Consider the following 16,320-nt stretch of genomic DNA (forward strand, 5'->3'; position numbering starts at 1 on the left):
GATAAGACACTTTAAAATGATCAATGCATCCACTATTTCTAGGGCCACTTCCTTAAGTACTCTGGGATGCAGACTGTCAGGCCCTGGGGAGTTATCAATTTATCAATTTCCCTAACACAATTTCCTGACTAATAAGGATTTCCTTCAGTTCTTCCTTCTCACTAGATCCTCTGTCCCCTAGTATTTCCGGAAGGTTATTCGTGTCTTCCTTTGTGAAGACAGAACCAAAGTATTTGTTCAATTGGTCTGTCATTTCCCTGTTCTCCATTATAAATTTACCTGATTCTGACTGCAAGGGACCTACTTTTGTCTTCACTAATCTCTTTCTCTTCACATATCTATAGAAGCTTTTGCAGTCAGTTTTTATGTTCCCAGCAAGCTTCCTCTCATACTCTATTTCCCCCCTGTTAATTAAACACTTTGTCCTCCTCTGCTGGATTCTAAATTTCTCCCAGTCCTCAGGTTTGCTGCTTTTTCTGGCCAATTTATATGCCTCTTCCTTGGATTTAACATTATCCCTAATTTCCCTTGCTAGCCACAGTTGAGCCACCTTCTCCATTTTATTTTTATTCCAGACAGGGATGTACAATTGTTGAAGTTCATCCATGTGATATTTAAATGTCTGCCATTGCCTATCCCCCTTTAAGTATAATTCGCTAGTCTATTCTAGCCAATTCATATTTCATACCATCGAAGTTAGCTTTCCTTAAGTTCAGGACCAAGTCTCTGAATTAACGGTGTCACTCTCCATCTTAATAAAGAATTCTACCATATTATGGCCAAGATGGATCAATCACTTGGCACTTTTGGCTGAAGATGGTTGCAAGTGCTTCAGCCTTGTCTTTTGCACTGACGTGCTGGACATTGAGGAGGAGAATGTTCATGGTGCCTCCTCCCCAATTCGTTGTTTAATTTCCCACCACCATTCACGACTGGACATGGCAGGACTGCAGTTCTTGATTTGATCCGCTGGTTGTGGAATCGCTTAGCTCGGTCTATAGCATGCTGCTTTTGCTGTTTTGCATGCATGTTGTAGCTTCCATAAGTTGGTACCTTATTTTTAGGTATGCCTGGTGCTTCTCCTGGCGTGCTCTTCTACACTCATCACTGAACCAGGATTGGTCCCCTGGCTTGATGGTAATTGTAGAGTGAGGAACATGCCGGGCCATGAGGTTACAGATTGTGGTGAAATACAATTCTGCTGCTGCTGATGGCCCACAGTGCCTCAAGGATGCCCAGTTTTGAGATGCTATATCTGTTCTGAACCTATCCTATTTAGCACAGTGGTAGTGCCACACAACATGATGAAGGGCGTCCTTCATGTGAAGATGGGACTTTGTCTCCACAAGGACAGTGAGGTGGTCACTTCTACCAATACGGTCATGGAGAGATGCATCTGCGACAATTAGCTTGGTGAGGATGAGGTCAAGTAGGCTTTTCCCTCGTGTTGGTTCTCTCACCACCTGTTGCAGGCCCCGTCTGGCAACTATGTCCTTCAGGACTTGGCCAACTTGGTCAGTTGTGGTGCTACCGACCCACTCTTGGTGATGGACATTGAGGTCGCCCACCCAGAGTACATTCTACCCTCAGTGCTTCTTCCAAGTGGAGTTCGACAGGGGGGATTACTGATTCATCAGCTGAGGGAGGGCGGTAGGTGGTAATCAGCAGGAGGTTTTCATATTTGACCTGATTTCATGAGACCTCTTGGGGTCTGAAGTCAATGTTGAGGACTCTCAGGGCCACTCCCTCCTGATTGTATACCACTGTGCCGCCACCTCTGGTGGGCCTGTCCTGCCGATGGGATAGGGCATACCCAAGGATGGTGGTGGAGGAATCTTGGACATTGGCTGAAAGGTATGATTCCATGAGTATGGCTAGGTCAGGCTGTTGCTTGACTAGTCCATGGGACAGCTCTCCCAATTTTAGCATATCCCCAAATGTTAGTGAGGAGGACTTTGCAGGGTCGACTGGGCTGGGTGTGCTGTTGTCATGTTTGTAGGTGGTTCCCAGGCCGATGCCAGGTGGTCCATCTGCTGTTATTCATATTGTTGTTTTTCATAGTTGTTTGATAGAAATGAGTGTCTTGCGAGGCTATTTCAGAGGGCAGATAAGAGTCCATCACATTGCTGTGGGTCAGGAGTAACATATAGGCCAGACCAGGTAAAGACAGCAGATTTCCTCCCCAAAAGGAAATTAGTGAATCAGATGGGTTGTTATGACAATCTGAGAGTGTCATGGTTCCCATTACTAATACTAGCTTTTTATTCAATATTTATTTAATTAACTGAATTTAAATTCCCCAGCTGTTGTGGTGGGATTTGAAGCAGTGGTGAGATTGGAACTCGCATCTCCAGATCATCAATCCAGGCCTCTGGATTACTAGCCCAGTAACATAGCCACTATGTTAACCACTACCGTCCCCGCTAATGATGTAAAACAGGCTGCCAATTCGCTATTATAGGTTGGACACCTCTGGTCCGGGACCTGACTGGTGCCGAAAGAGAGAATCTTTCGAACCATGGCAGATCGTGCTATAGGTGTTTAAAATGGCAATTGATTTTTTTTCCTTTTGTTCTCTTCCTCGTCGCTAATTTCTCAGTTTTTGTTTGCTCCGGGACTCTGAAAGGGGTTGTGGAGTCGGTCTATGTAACTGAAGCTAAACAACAGTCCAAGGCCTGGTGTAAAGACCCGCTCCAGATCAGGGATAAGATCGATTACATGCCGTGGACACCGTACCGCATCGACACCTTGATGGAGTATGCATCGCTGGACGACTTCACCTCCGGCCGTCACACCACCACCTACAAGCTGCCCCACCGCATTGACGGCATCGGCTTCATGATGTACGACAGAGCAGTCTTCTTCAACAAGGAGCGCACGAGGAACATCAAATATGACCTGAGGACTCGCATCAAAAGCGGCGAGGCCAGCATCACCAATGCCAGCTACTACAACACCTCCCCCTACAGGTGGAGGGGCAAGTCGGACATCGACCTGTCCGTGAACGAGAATGGGCTGTGGGTCATCTACGCGACCGAGCAGAACAATGGCATGACAGCTGAACGCTTACCTGATGACACCGCCCGGGCTCCTGAACGCCTCCGCCACACTCCAGCTGCAAAATTCGGGCCTCGCTAACTCGCCACACCGACCTGGCCTAGGAGGGAACACCGGAGGCAGCAGGGATAAGAGGATCAGCTTCACCTCCATGAACAGCGCAGGATTCCACCCCTGCCGGGAATGATGCCGGTCCAGGGATGTTTCCGGACTAGAGTCCCAGACTGGAGAGGTACAACCTGTTTTGCACTATTGCGCAAAGTCAAAATCTTCCCCATTAATTTGGTATTAAATATTTGGAACTTAAGTAAAAAAAAAGCATCAGTACCAAACTATAGCAAATCCATTCAATGGACTGACAGCATAGCACTTCTCATAATATAATGTTCCTTTACTGTCAGCTTATAACCAGAGCCCTCTATCTAGGTCTGTCTTCTGCAACCAACAGCAGGTGGAGAGAGGTGAAAGCTGTTGCTTTGCTGAATGAGTTTGTATAGTCCTTAAAGTCCCTGGTTAATCTCGGAGTATAGTGCAGATCACCAAACTAATGGCTCTCATCTCTGTAGTCAAAAATCAAACGGAGAAGTAACACTTTTGTAATCTTTAAAAATCAATGATACTTCTGAAAATAAAAAAGTTGATGAAAATTCATGAGAAATATTGCAATACATTACCTGAAATTAGATGAAGCAAAATAGTACATAATGGAAATTTTCCAGATTAATTATCTACAAGAAAACCTGGCATATTACAATTAACCCACTGTAAATAGATTATGCATTAGCATGCTTAGAGCTCAAAAACTGCTATGCTTCTATGCACAACCGTGAAACTGGATTCGGACAGGATTGCCCATTGGGTGCATCAATACCTTTTGCATGTCAAAACTCAAGAGCTAATAAAATAAATTCTATACCGATATTGAGCCACAAATTATAAATATAATCAGCCAAGAAGTACTCGTCCTGTACTTGGGGCTGAAGGCCATCCTCCAGTGATAGGTGCACGATGCATGGAGGGAAGTCACCATTTGGGTCAATGCACTCAGTTAGGTAAGTCATACCTGGTAATAAATGTTTTAGCTACATTCGCTGTGGTTCAGAACTTTGGCCTATTCTCGTATCTCTCTGTCCCATCCCCCCCCCCCCCACCTCCCATCCCTCAGCTCGATAAAAAAAACTCCAAACAGTGCAACAGCTCCTTTTCTCCCTTTTTGAATGGAGGCATTATATTGGTAATGATAAAATCCTCTGGCACAACTTCCAAAACCAAGCATGGGTGAAAGATTTAAAATGGACACATGAAATAGTACATGTTGCAAGGTGACGACACTGCAGTATCTGATGAATATATTTATTGGTGAATGCATTTTCATATTGTAAAAGGTATTTAGAATCATAGAATCAAACAGCACATCATGCCTGTACCAGCTCTTTGAAACAGTTATCCAATTAATCCCACTCCTCTGCTCTTTCCAAACAGCCCTGAAAATGTTTCCTTTTTAAGTATATATCCAACTCCCTTTTTTAAAGTTACTATTGAATCTGCTTCCACCACTCTTTCAGACAGTACATTCCAGATCATAACAACATAACCATTTGCATCAAAAATATTTATCTTTATCTCCTCTCTGGTTCTTTTCCCAATTACCTTAAATCTGTGTCCTTTGGTTACTAACCTTCTTGAAAGTATTTACTCTATCAAAACCCTTTATAATTTTGAACATCTCTATTAGATACCTGCTTAACCTTCTCTGCTCTCAGGAGAACAATCCAAGCTTCTCTAGTGTCTCCACTTAACTGAAGTACCTCATGCCTGGTATGATCTGAATAAATCTTCTCTGCATCCTCTCCAAAGCCTTGACATCCTTCCTAAAGTGGTGTACCCAGAATTGGACATTATACTGAGGCCTAAGCAGTGATTTATAAAGGGATTTGCGCAACTTTCTGGCTTTTGTACTCTATGCCTCTATTTATAAAGCCAAAGATCCCACATGCTTTTTTTTTTAAACAGCATGATCAATTTGTCCTGCGACCTTCCAAAGATTTGTTTATGAACCCCTAAGTCTCTCTATTCCTACGCCCCATTCAAAATTGTACTATTTAGTTTATATTGCCTCTCTTCATTTTACCTTCAAAAATGCATCACTTCACACTTCTCTGCATTAAATTAATGTATCATGCTGTCATGCATCTGCCCATCCTGTCTGCCTATGCGCTCCCGATGTCTGTTACTAACCTCCTCACTGTTTACTGCATTTTCAAGTTTTGTGTTATCTGCAAACTTTGAAATAAAACACCCTATACCCAAGTCCAGGTCATTAATATAGGGCTAAACTTTCCTTTCATTTTTGGTGGGTTTTCGGCGATTTTCTCGGTGGTACAGTTGTTTTTCCGCCCGGCGAAAGTTTCCTCTTTTGTTTTTCAATGGTATCGCCCAAATCTGAAAACGCCCGCCGGGCCCAAACCGCCGACGTGCACCACTGAGAAAATCGCCAGGGCGTAAGTCTGTCTCAACAGAAGCCCATCCAGATCGCCGAGGGATTGCCCTGAAAAAGCTGCTTAAACAGTGCGGTAGGTGGGTACTCTGCAAAGAAAGCTAAGTTAAAGGTTCTTTATATTTTTTTTAATTTTAAAATGGCAATTAGCTGTAAAAATGTCTTGGGAATGTTTTTTTAACTTTTTTTTTTTGAGTGAAATTTAAAAAAAAAGTTTTCCCTCCTCCCTAGGCTCAACCGTAGCCTTGGACTAAATTTTTAAAAAACGCCGGTTTTACTTAGTTTCCCCTTAACCGCCGAGAATGATGGTGCAAGATCCATTTTCTCGCCGGGCGATTAGTTTTAATTAATTTTAACTTAAAAGTGGAAATATTCGCCAGCGTTACTTACCAAATATTTTTCTGGTTTTTCTGGGCGGGCAATCGGGCATTGAGGGGCTCTCGAGATCAAAAACAGCATTTCCATTTTTATTAAAAAACTACGTAAATTTACTTTTCTGACAGAAAGTCAGGCTATTAACTACAAAAAAACTGGAAAGTGACACACACACACACAGATTAATGTCTCCAATCACCTGCATTTTAAGTACATTTTTATCTCTAGTTATGTCCGATAGCAATTATTACTGCAATAAGTCATTTAATGCCTGGTATTATAATGAACTCTATGAATGACAATTACCAATGAAGATGCTCAAAAGTCCATAATTCCACCTTTCACATCATCACAATTGGATCAAAAGGGAAGAGCCAGCTTATCATTTTCCTGAGCATTTAAAAAGAATCTCCTTCTCAAACTATTTAAAAAAATCCCTTTACAAAGACTCCCTCCCTCATGCTCTGTTTAAAATCACTTTAATTCGAGTCAGTCTCCCATTTGCTTTAATGTCTTGCTGTCTCATGTTGTTTTTGAAATCCCATTCTCTGGATGGTTAAGACACCTCTGGCTCTCACATCTTCCCCATGCTGCTTCTCATTGGAAGCTGCAATGCTGTAGGAAGTAGACTGAAAATAAACCTGTTAAAAAGAGAAAAGGTTAAGAAAGAGGAGAAAAGGGAAAATGAAAAGTAAGAGGAATAAAGAGAAGTAGCTAAATTGCAGGAAATGGAAGTGGAGGGGAGACAGAGATGCTGAAGGAGGAGACAGAGAAACAGTACGGAAGAAGGACAAAAGGAAAGCTGTTAATGAGAGGTACAGAGGTAAGACAGCAGAGAGAAATAGAACTGAAAGGGGAGAGAAAGACTTGTTTTACAGAGTTACCCCTACTTGCATCCGGAGCTAGAAGAGTACAAGAAGTTGGGAGCATTTTGGTGGGACACAGCCCCAAAAATTTGAGAACTACTGAATCACATTGTTTTGTTCAAATTTATTGTCAAGGATGGTCATTAGCTTGAGTCAGCATTGAGTCAAAGCATGCAGTGCCATATGTGGATGGGGCATCGTGTAGGTGACCCGATCATCATTTTATCAATGATTCAGTGGCTTGTGGGAGTTTTTTGTGAGGTTGTTTGGATCAGATTTTGAGGGCCTCAGCTGGTGGACTGGGTCATAAAATATCAGGGAAGATGCGTTGGAGGTCAGGGACGTTCATGAGGCCTGATGGGATGCTTCAGCCTTTGTGCTGATAAGGGGTGGAGAGCTGTATGAATGTTTGAAAGATGGAAGTTTATGGATCAGTTTGTAATTTTATTTTGAATTGCTGATTTGTGTGTTTATTATATTATATATTTTTTAAGGGTGTATAAGTAGGTGGTGAACTGTCAAGGTGGTTGGAATGTTTTGCATAAGAACATAAATAGGAGCAGGAGTAGGCCATTTGGCCCCTCGAGCCTGCTCCGCCATTCAATAAGATCATGGCTGATCTGATCATGGACTCAGCTCCACTTCCCTGCCCGCTCCCCATAACCCCTTATCCCCTTATCGTTTAAGAAACTGTCTACTTCAGTCTTCAAATTATTCAATGTCCCAGCTTCCACAGCTCTCTGAGACAGCAAATTCCACAGATTTACAACCCTCTGAGAGAAGTAGTTACTCCTCATCTCTGTTTTAAATAGGCGGTCATTTATTCTAACATCACGCCCTCTAGTTCTAGTCTCCCCGATCAGTGGAAACATCCTCTCTGCATCCATCTTGTCAAGCTCCCTCATAATCTTATACGTTTCAATAAGATCACCTCTCATTCTTCTCAATTCCAATGAGTAGAGGCCCAACCTACTCAACCTTTCCTCATAGGTCAACCCCCTCATCCCTGGAATCAACCTAATGAACCTTCTCTGCCTCCAGAGCAAGTATATCCTTTCATAAATATGAAAACCAAAACTGCATGCAGTATTCCAGGTGTGGCCTCACCAATACCTTGTATAGCTGTAGCAAGACTTCCCTGTTTTTATACTCCATCCCCTTTGCAATAAAGGCAAGATACCATTGGCCTTCCTGATCACTTGCTGTACCTGCATACTATCCTTTTGTGTTTCATGCACAAGTACCGCCAGGTCCCGCTGTACTGCGGCACTTTGCAATCTTTCTCCATTGAAATAATAACTTGCTCTTTTGATTTTTTTTTCTGCCAAAGTGCATGACCTCACACTTTCCAACATTATACTCCATCTGCCAAATTTTTGCCCACTCACTTAGCCTGTCTATGTCATTTTGCAGATGTTTTGTGTCCTCCTCACACATTGCTTTTCCTCCCATCTTTGTATCATCAGCAAACTTGGCTACGTTACACTCAGTCCCTTCTTCCAAGTCATTAATGTAGATTGTAAATAGTTGGAGTACCAGCACTGATCCCTGCGGCGCCAACCAGAGAATGAACCATTTATCCCGACTCTCTGTTCTCTGTTAGTTAGCCAATCCTCTATCCATGATAATATATTACTCCCAACCCCATGAACTTTTATGTGGCACCTTGTCAAATGCATTCTGGAAGTCCAAATACACCACAGCCACAGGTTCCCCTTTATCTACCCTGTTCGTTACATCCTCAAAAAACTCCAGCAAATTTGTCAAACATGACTTCCCCTTCATAACTCCATGCTGACTCTGCTTGACCGAATTTTGTTTATCCAAATGTCCTGCTACTGCTCCTTTAATAATGGACTCCAATATTTTCCCAACCACAGATGTTAAGCTAACTGGTCTATAGTTTCCTGCTTTTTGTCTGCCTCCTTTTTTAAATAGGGGCGTTACATTTGCAGTTTTCCAATCTGCTGGGACCTCCCCAGAATCCAGGGAATTTTGGTAAATTACAACCAATGCAGCCACAATCCCTGCCGTTACTTCTCTTAAGACCCTAGGATGCAAGCCATCAGATCCAGGGGATTTATCTGCCTTTAGTCCTATTATCTTACTGAGTACCACCTCCTTCGTGATTGTGATTGTGTTAAGTTCCTCCCCCCCTATAATAGGCCCTTGACTATCCACTGTTGGAATATTGTTAGTGTCCTCTACCGTAAAGACTGATACAAAATATTTGTTCAGAGTTTCTGCCATCTCCATGTTCCCCATTACTAGTTCCCCGGTCTCATCCTCTAAGGACCAACATTTACTTTAGCCACTCTTTTCCTTTTTATATACCTATACAAACTCTTGCTATAGGTATATGTTGTGCTGGTTTACTTTCATAGTCTATCTTCCCTTTCTTAATCATTTTTTTAGTTGTTCTTTGCTGGCTTTTAAAAGCTTCCCAGTCTTCTGTCCTCCCACTAGTTTTGGCCACTTTGTATGCCCTTGTTTTTAATTGGATACCGTCCTTTATTTCTTTAGTTAGCCATGGATGGCTATCTTTTCTCTTACGCCTTTTCCTTCTCACTGGAATATATTTTTCTTGAGAGTTGTGAAATATCTCCTTAAATGTACACCACTGTTCATCAACCGTCCTACATTTATTTTCCCAGTCCACTTTACCCAACTCTGCCCTCATACCTTCATAGTCTCCTTTACTTAAGCTTAGTACACTGGTTAGGGATCCAACTTTCTCACCCTCCATCTGAATTTGAAATTCAATCATGCTATGATCACTCATTCCAAGGAGATCCTTTACTGGGATAATATGATAGAACAACAAAAAACAGCATTCGTTTATAAAAGGAGACACACAGACATTTACACACTTAACCAGTTAGGAAGATCAGAATTGACTGATGGCTTGATGGCTGGACATAGATGATGGACTTGATTCACATGACATACATAACAAACACAAGAAATATTATAAAGATAATGTACACAATACTCACCATAGTCTCATTAGTATTTTTAGAGCAACAGTATAATTTTTTTTGGATGCACTGATATATTCTAACATTTGAAATACCATTTAGAAAAAGGATATAGAGGCACTGGAGAAGGTGTAGGGAAGATTTACAAGGATGATATCAGAAATGAGAGGGTATACATATCAGGAAAGGATGAACAGGCTGGGTCTCTTTGAAAAAAGGCGGCTGAGGGGTGACCTAATAGAGGTCTTTAAAATCATGGAAGATTTTGATAGAGTAGATATAGAGAGAGTATTTCCACTTGTGGGGAAGAACATAACTAGAGGTCAATAATATAAGATAGTCACCAAGAAAGCAAATAGGGAATTCAGTCGAAACTTCTTTATCCAGGGAGTGATGAAAATATGGAACTCGCTACCACAGAAAGTGGTTGAAGCAAATATAGATGCATTTAAGGGGCAGTTAGATAATCATATGAGGGAGAAGGGATGAGAGAATTATGTTGATAGGGTTAGGTGAGGAAAGACAGGAGGAGGCTTGAGTGGAGCATAAACACTGGCATGGACTGGTTGAGCAAAATGGCCTGTTTCTGTGCTGTATATGCTACGTAATCCTATGTATATGTGTGGCGAAACTTTCCACCTTTGGCCAATTAACACACCTCAATATTTTTCTTGACTCACTTAATGCAAAAAAATGGGTTTCATTTTTTAATCCTATTTATTTTAGGTCAGTATGGATCAGTTTACATTTCTCAATGTTAGGTTCCATTTGTGATTCTTATGCCCAGTACTAAGTCTTGGTATATATCCTTGAATTTGATTTCTTTCCTCTCAATGGGCCCAAGTTTCGGCCTCAGTTGCTCCTGATTTTTTGGAGCAACTGGTGTAGAACGGAGTACCTTAGAAATTCAAATTCTCGGCATTTAGTTTGCTCCAGTTCTAGTCAGTTAGAACAGTTTCACTTTGGAACAGAATTTTTTTTTTCAAAAGGGGGCGTGTCCGGCCACTTACGCCTGTTTTCAAAGTTTCGGCAGTGAAAACTTACTCCAAACTAACTTAGAATGGAGTAAGTGAAGATTTTTGTACGCTCGAAAAAACCTTGTCTACACTTTAGAAAATCAGGCGTAGGTTACAAATCAGGCGTTGGGAATGGTGGGGGGGGGGGGTGTTTAAAGGTGACAAGGGAGGGAGGGGAGAGGGGTGACAAGGGAGGAAGGGAGGAAGGGAGGAAGGGGGGGGGGTGAGAAGGGAGGGGGGGGTGAGAAGGGAGGGGGGGGTGAGAAGGGAGGGGGGGGGTGAGAAGGGAGGGGGGGGGTGAGAAGGGAGGGGGGGGGTGAGAAGGGAGGGGGGGGTGAGAAGGGAGGGGGGGGTGAGAAGGGAGGGGGGGGTGAGAAGGGAGGGGGGGTGAGAAGGGAGGGGGGGGTGAGAAGGGAGGGGGGTGAGAAGGGAGGGGGGGGTGAGAAGGGAGGGGGGGGTGAGAAGGGAGGGGGGGGTGAGAAGGGAGGGGGGGGTGAGAAGGGAGGGGGGGGTGAGAAGGGAGGGGGGGGTGAGAAGGGAGGGGGGGGTGAGAAGGGAGGGGGGGGTGAGAAGGGAGGGGGGGGTGAGAAGGGAGGGGGGGTGAGAAGGGAGGGGGGGGTGAGAAGGGAGGGGGGGGTGAGAAGGGAGGGGGGGTGAGAAGGGAGGGGGGGGTGAGAAGGGAGGGGGGGTGAGAAGGGAGGGGGGGGTGAGAAGGGAGGGGGGGGTGAGAAGGGAGGGGGGGGTGAGAAGGGAGGGGGGGTGAGAAGGGAGGGGGGGTGAGAAGGGAGGGGGGGGTGAGAAGGGAGGGGGGGGTGAGAAGGGAGGGGGGGGTGAGAAGGGAGGGGGGGTGAGAAGGGAGGGGGGGGTGAGAAGGGAGGGGGGGTGAGAAGGGAGGGGGGTGAGAAGGGAGGGGGGTGAGAAGGGAGGGGGGTGAGAAGGGAGGGGGGGGGTGAGAAGGGAGGGGGTGGTGAGAAGGGAGGGGGGGGTGAGAAGGGAGGGGGGGGTGAGAAGGGAGGGGGGGGTGAGAAGGGAGGGGGGGGTGAGAAGGGAGGGAGGGGTGAGAAGGGAGGGGGGGTGAGAAGGGAGGGGGGGTGAGAAGGGAGGGGGGGGTGAGAAGGGAGGGGGGCGTGAGAAGGGAGGGGGGCGTGAGAAGGGAGGGGGCGTGAGAAGGGAGGGGGGCGTGAGAAGGGAGGGGGGCGTGAGAAGGGAGGGGGGCGTGAGAAGGGAGGGGGGGTGAGAAGGGAGGGGGGGTGAGAAGGGAGGGGGGGTGAGAAGGGAGGGGGGTAAGAAGGGAGGGGGGGTAAGAAGGGAGGGGGGGTGAGAAGGGAGGGGGGTGAGAAGGGAGGGGGGGGTGAGAAGGGAGGGGGGGGTGAGAAGGGAGGGGGGTGTGAGAAGGGAGGGGGGGGTGAGAAGGGGGGGGGGTGAGAAGGGGGGGTGAGAAGGGGGGGGAGGGTTGAGAAGGGAGGGGGGGGTTGAGAAGGGAGGGGGGTTGAGAAGGGTGGGGGGGGTGAGAAGTGAAGGGGGGGTGAGAAGGGAAGGGGGGGTGAGAAGGGAGGGGGGGGTGAGAAGGGGGGGTGAGAGGGGAGGGGGGTGAGAAGGGGGGGGTGAGAAGGGAGGGGGGGTGAGGAGGGAGGGGAGGGGTGGTGGAGAGGTAGGAGGAGGGAGGGGAGGGAGGAGGGGGGTGAGAGAAGGGAGGGGGGGTGAGGAGGAAGGGGAGGGGTGGTGGAGAGGTAGGAGGAAGGAGGGGAGGGAGGAGGGGGGGTGAGAGAAGGGAGGGAGGAGGGGGGGGTGAGAGAAGGGAGGGAGGAGGGGGGGTGAGAGAAGGGAGGGAGGAGGGGGTTGAGAGAAGGGAGGGAGGGAGGGGAGGGAGGGAGGGGAGGGGGGAAGAGAGGGGAGGGGGGAAGAGAAGAGAGGGAGGGGAAGGGGGGAGAGAAGGAGAGAGAGAGAGAAAGAAAGGAGAGGGAGGCTGAACGGGCCGGGCCCAGCCAGGCCCAAGACTTCGAGCTTAGACTTACCGGATTGACAGGTAGGTGGCTTCGGGTCCGGGAGCGCGGATCGGGGCGGAGGGGAGGGAGGGGTCGGTCGGTCGGGGGGAGATCGGTTGGGAGCGGAGGTCGGTCGGTCGGGGGGGGGGGGGGGTCGGAGATTGGTCGGGGGGAGAGGCGGAGGTCGGTTGTGGGGGGAAGGTCAGGAGCGGGGGAAGCGGAGGGCGGTCCGGTGGGGGGGGGGGAGTGGGAGCGGGAGTCAAGTCGGGTTGGGTCCGGTCCTGAGGAAGCAGGAGCTGGCCGTGGGAGGAGCCTTATTCACGCAGCCCCAGTGAGGCCATTCGGCCAGGGCTAGGGGCTGCGTGCTTCGGGCCCCTCCCACACAGTTTTGGGCGCCTGGAGCTACTGCACATGCGCGTCCACTGTAGCGCGCATGTGCAGAGGTCCCGGCACTGTTTTCAGCGCAGGGACCTAGCTCCGCCCCCTATAGCTCGTACCGCGCCGCGCCGAGGGCCAGAGGACCTGCCGGGAGCAGGAGAATCTGGAAGTTTTTTTTAGGCGCACTTTGTGGCACGAAAAACGGACGTCCAGGTCGGGGCTGCGCCGTTCTAGGTGCGGCCCGAAACTTGGGCCCATTATCCTGCTTTCCCACACAATTTTGTATCATCTGCAAAATCAGACTTTATATTTTTAATACATTTAAGAAGAACATTACTTAATATAAAAAACTTGGGGGTTGGGAGGTGGGGAAATCAACCATTGAACCGATGCTGGTGACAGCTGGATAATTAGAACTGACAACAGTTTTGTTTCCTATTATTTATCGAATTTATCCAACCAATTTGGTATTTCCCATCAACTTTAGTCAGAAATAAACAGGTTATCAGACGTCTTCTGAAAGTCATGATATAGAACATGCAAAGTATTTGCACAATTCAGCAATTCTGTTCAATCCTCCAGAAATTTCAATTGGTTTGTTAGGCATCATCTACCTTCATAAACCTCCATTGGTTTGGAATTATTGACTTTATTTTTGTTAAATGCTCTTGAATTGCTTCTTTATCATAAATTCTCTTTTTATTACCCTTAATTCCATTTACCTCTTGACCTCTGTCTCAGTCTGAACCAAACTGTTTTCACAATCAATATCCTGTTCACCTCTGAGGTAAGCTTTAGATCCCATAACTTCATCATAAAATGACTTCTACATCGATTTCTTCTACGTCAACAACATTGTCATTCTCTACCTCAGCCTTATCTCTACCCCAGCCTCTCGGTTGCTGCAACTCTTATCCATGCCTTTATCACCTCCAGAGTTGACTATTTCAACATTCTCCTTTCTGGCCTCCCATGTTCCATAAACTTCAACTTGTCTAAACCTCTGCTGCACCTATTCTGTTCTGCACTGATATGCTTGCTCATCACATCTGGCCTCACTCTGTACCCAGTGCCTCTAATTTAAAATCCTTGTCCTAGTGTTTAAATCCCTCCATGGCTCTTCTCTACTCCAAAGTGGGAGCATTTTGCTTGTGCAAAGGAACAACTTGCATTGATATAGTGCCTTTAATGTAGAAAATGTCCCAAGAGACTTTAGGCAGGGAGAGAAGTAAAATATAGGTAAAAGAAATAACGGACTGGATGCTAAGCCGCAGTGTGAGCACAAGGAGATTTGACCAAAAACTTGGTTGAAAAGATAGGTTTTGAGAAGGTTTTCAACATTGGAGAGAGAAGCAGAAAGATTCAGTTAGGGAGTTCCAGAGAATAGGGCCGAGGAAGTTGAAAGCTCTGCCACCCATGGTGGGATGAAGTGGAGGGGAATGCACAAAAGGCCCGAGTTGGTATGGGAGGGCAAATAAAGCTGGAGGAGGTTGGAGCAAGGATATGGAGGCATAGGATTACGGTAGATGGTAACTCCTGTCCATTACAGAAGGAACATATTATCTGAATTTCTAATATTCAGTCTACATACATTAAAGAATATCCAACCAGCCTTTGTCCTTTTTCCTAAAAGGTATACATAGGAACTGAACTTGGTTTCTCAAATACTCATTTAAAGGTTTATTAGATGCCCAATTTAACTTGCTTCTGAACCATCTTACATACCCGTTGCTAAGCACCTTAATAGTTGCATGTTAAGTCAATCACCACAGAATGACAGTATAACTGAATGCAATGAATCATCTTGCACCTGTCAGAGTCAACAATGATGACGTGAGACAGAGATGCATCAATTAATAATAATTTATTCACAACATCAAAGTTATTATAACTAATACCATTCAAGGGTTAAGCATTGAGAATTACAATAGGCAATTAGGTACAGGCACACTTGTAATTTAAGTATATTGCAGTATCTCAGCTGGAGATGAATTTTCTTGATTAGAGCATAACTAAGTTAGCTCAGCAAGCTTACATATACAGTTTGTATTCAGTATATTCCTGGTAAATTAAGTGAATATACGGATTATTCCCTACACAGTGCTCCAATAAACATATAACCAGTGCGGAATAGAATATGGGCAACTGAGTTTTGAAGAAGTTGGAGTTTATGTAGGGGGATGGTAAGCTGGAATGGAGGATATTGGAGAGTCATGTGTAGAGATAACAAAGATGTGGATAAGGATTTCAGCACCTTTGGGAGTGAGGTAGGGGCAGAGGCAGATGATACAGTGTAGGTGGAAGTAAACAGTCTTGATGATATATAGGACTTTGGGTCAAGCAATATGCTAAGGATTTTCACTGTCTGGATCAATCTAAGCAGATGGCCAGTAAGATGGATGAAGTCAATGGATCAAAGTCTATGACGAGGAGGAAGCCAGGACCAAACATGACGGCTCTGATCTTCCCAATGTTCAGTTGGAAGAAAATTTGATCCATGCACAAAATGATATCAGACAGATAGCCAAACTGCACAGAAGTTGTGAGGGTCAAGGAACGTGGTTGAGAGGTAGACCCGAGCGTCAACAGCACACATATGGAAGGTGACTGTGTGTCTGTGGATGGTGTCAGAGGGGGGCATCATGTTGAAGAAGAGGAGGGCACAAAGTTAGAGGTGACGGTGTGGGGCAAGAAAGAAGCCATTGCAAGAGATGTGCTGGTTGCATTCAGGGAGCCAGGAGTGGAAACACACAACGGCAGACCCATGGAGCAGAGATGATGGCAGAGAATGGTCTGAATAACCATACTGAATGATAGAGGTTTGAGGAGGACAGAGGATGTCATTTATGACTTTGATTGGGACAGTCTTGGCGCTGTATGGAGGGCAGCAGCTGAGCTGCAGGGATGTGATCAGTGAACTTTTAGGAGATATGGTTAAAGAGTTGAGAGGGAACATTTTTGAAGACCATAGAAACCAAAAGATTAGAGGAGAAAGAATGATTATATATCCTCTATCTGCTGGATTTAAATGTTCTATATGAATTAAGCGGCTAATGGACTTACACCTACAGCACAAAATTATGCCTAAATGGCACTCTCGCTCAAAAAGAGTACATCATACAGAAAACAGAAAATATCACTTTGATGCAGTAGCGGCTAGTCCTTTGA

At 45.7% G+C, this 16,320-nt stretch overlaps 1 protein-coding gene across 6 annotated transcripts in view; it reads right to left on the reverse strand.

Annotated features, from left to right (window-relative positions):
- LOC139280753 (uncharacterized) overlaps positions 1–16,320 on the reverse strand; it is a 65,760-nt gene that overhangs the window by 15,417 nt on the left and 34,023 nt on the right. The window contains exon 5 of one of the 6 annotated variants that reach the window (XM_070900425.1): positions 6,502–6,570. The exons of the other annotated variants lie outside the window; for them this stretch is intronic. Coding sequence (XP_070756526.1) covers positions 6,527–6,570 — 44 coding nt within the window. The 3' untranslated portion in view covers positions 6,502–6,526. Of the gene's footprint in view, positions 1–6,501; positions 6,571–16,320 lie in introns of those variants that run through there. 6 annotated transcript variants of the gene reach the window in all.

This window comes from Pristiophorus japonicus, chromosome 15 (genome assembly GCF_044704955.1).
Source record: "Pristiophorus japonicus isolate sPriJap1 chromosome 15, sPriJap1.hap1, whole genome shotgun sequence".
NCBI classification, from domain to species: domain Eukaryota; kingdom Metazoa; phylum Chordata; class Chondrichthyes; family Pristiophoridae; genus Pristiophorus; species Pristiophorus japonicus.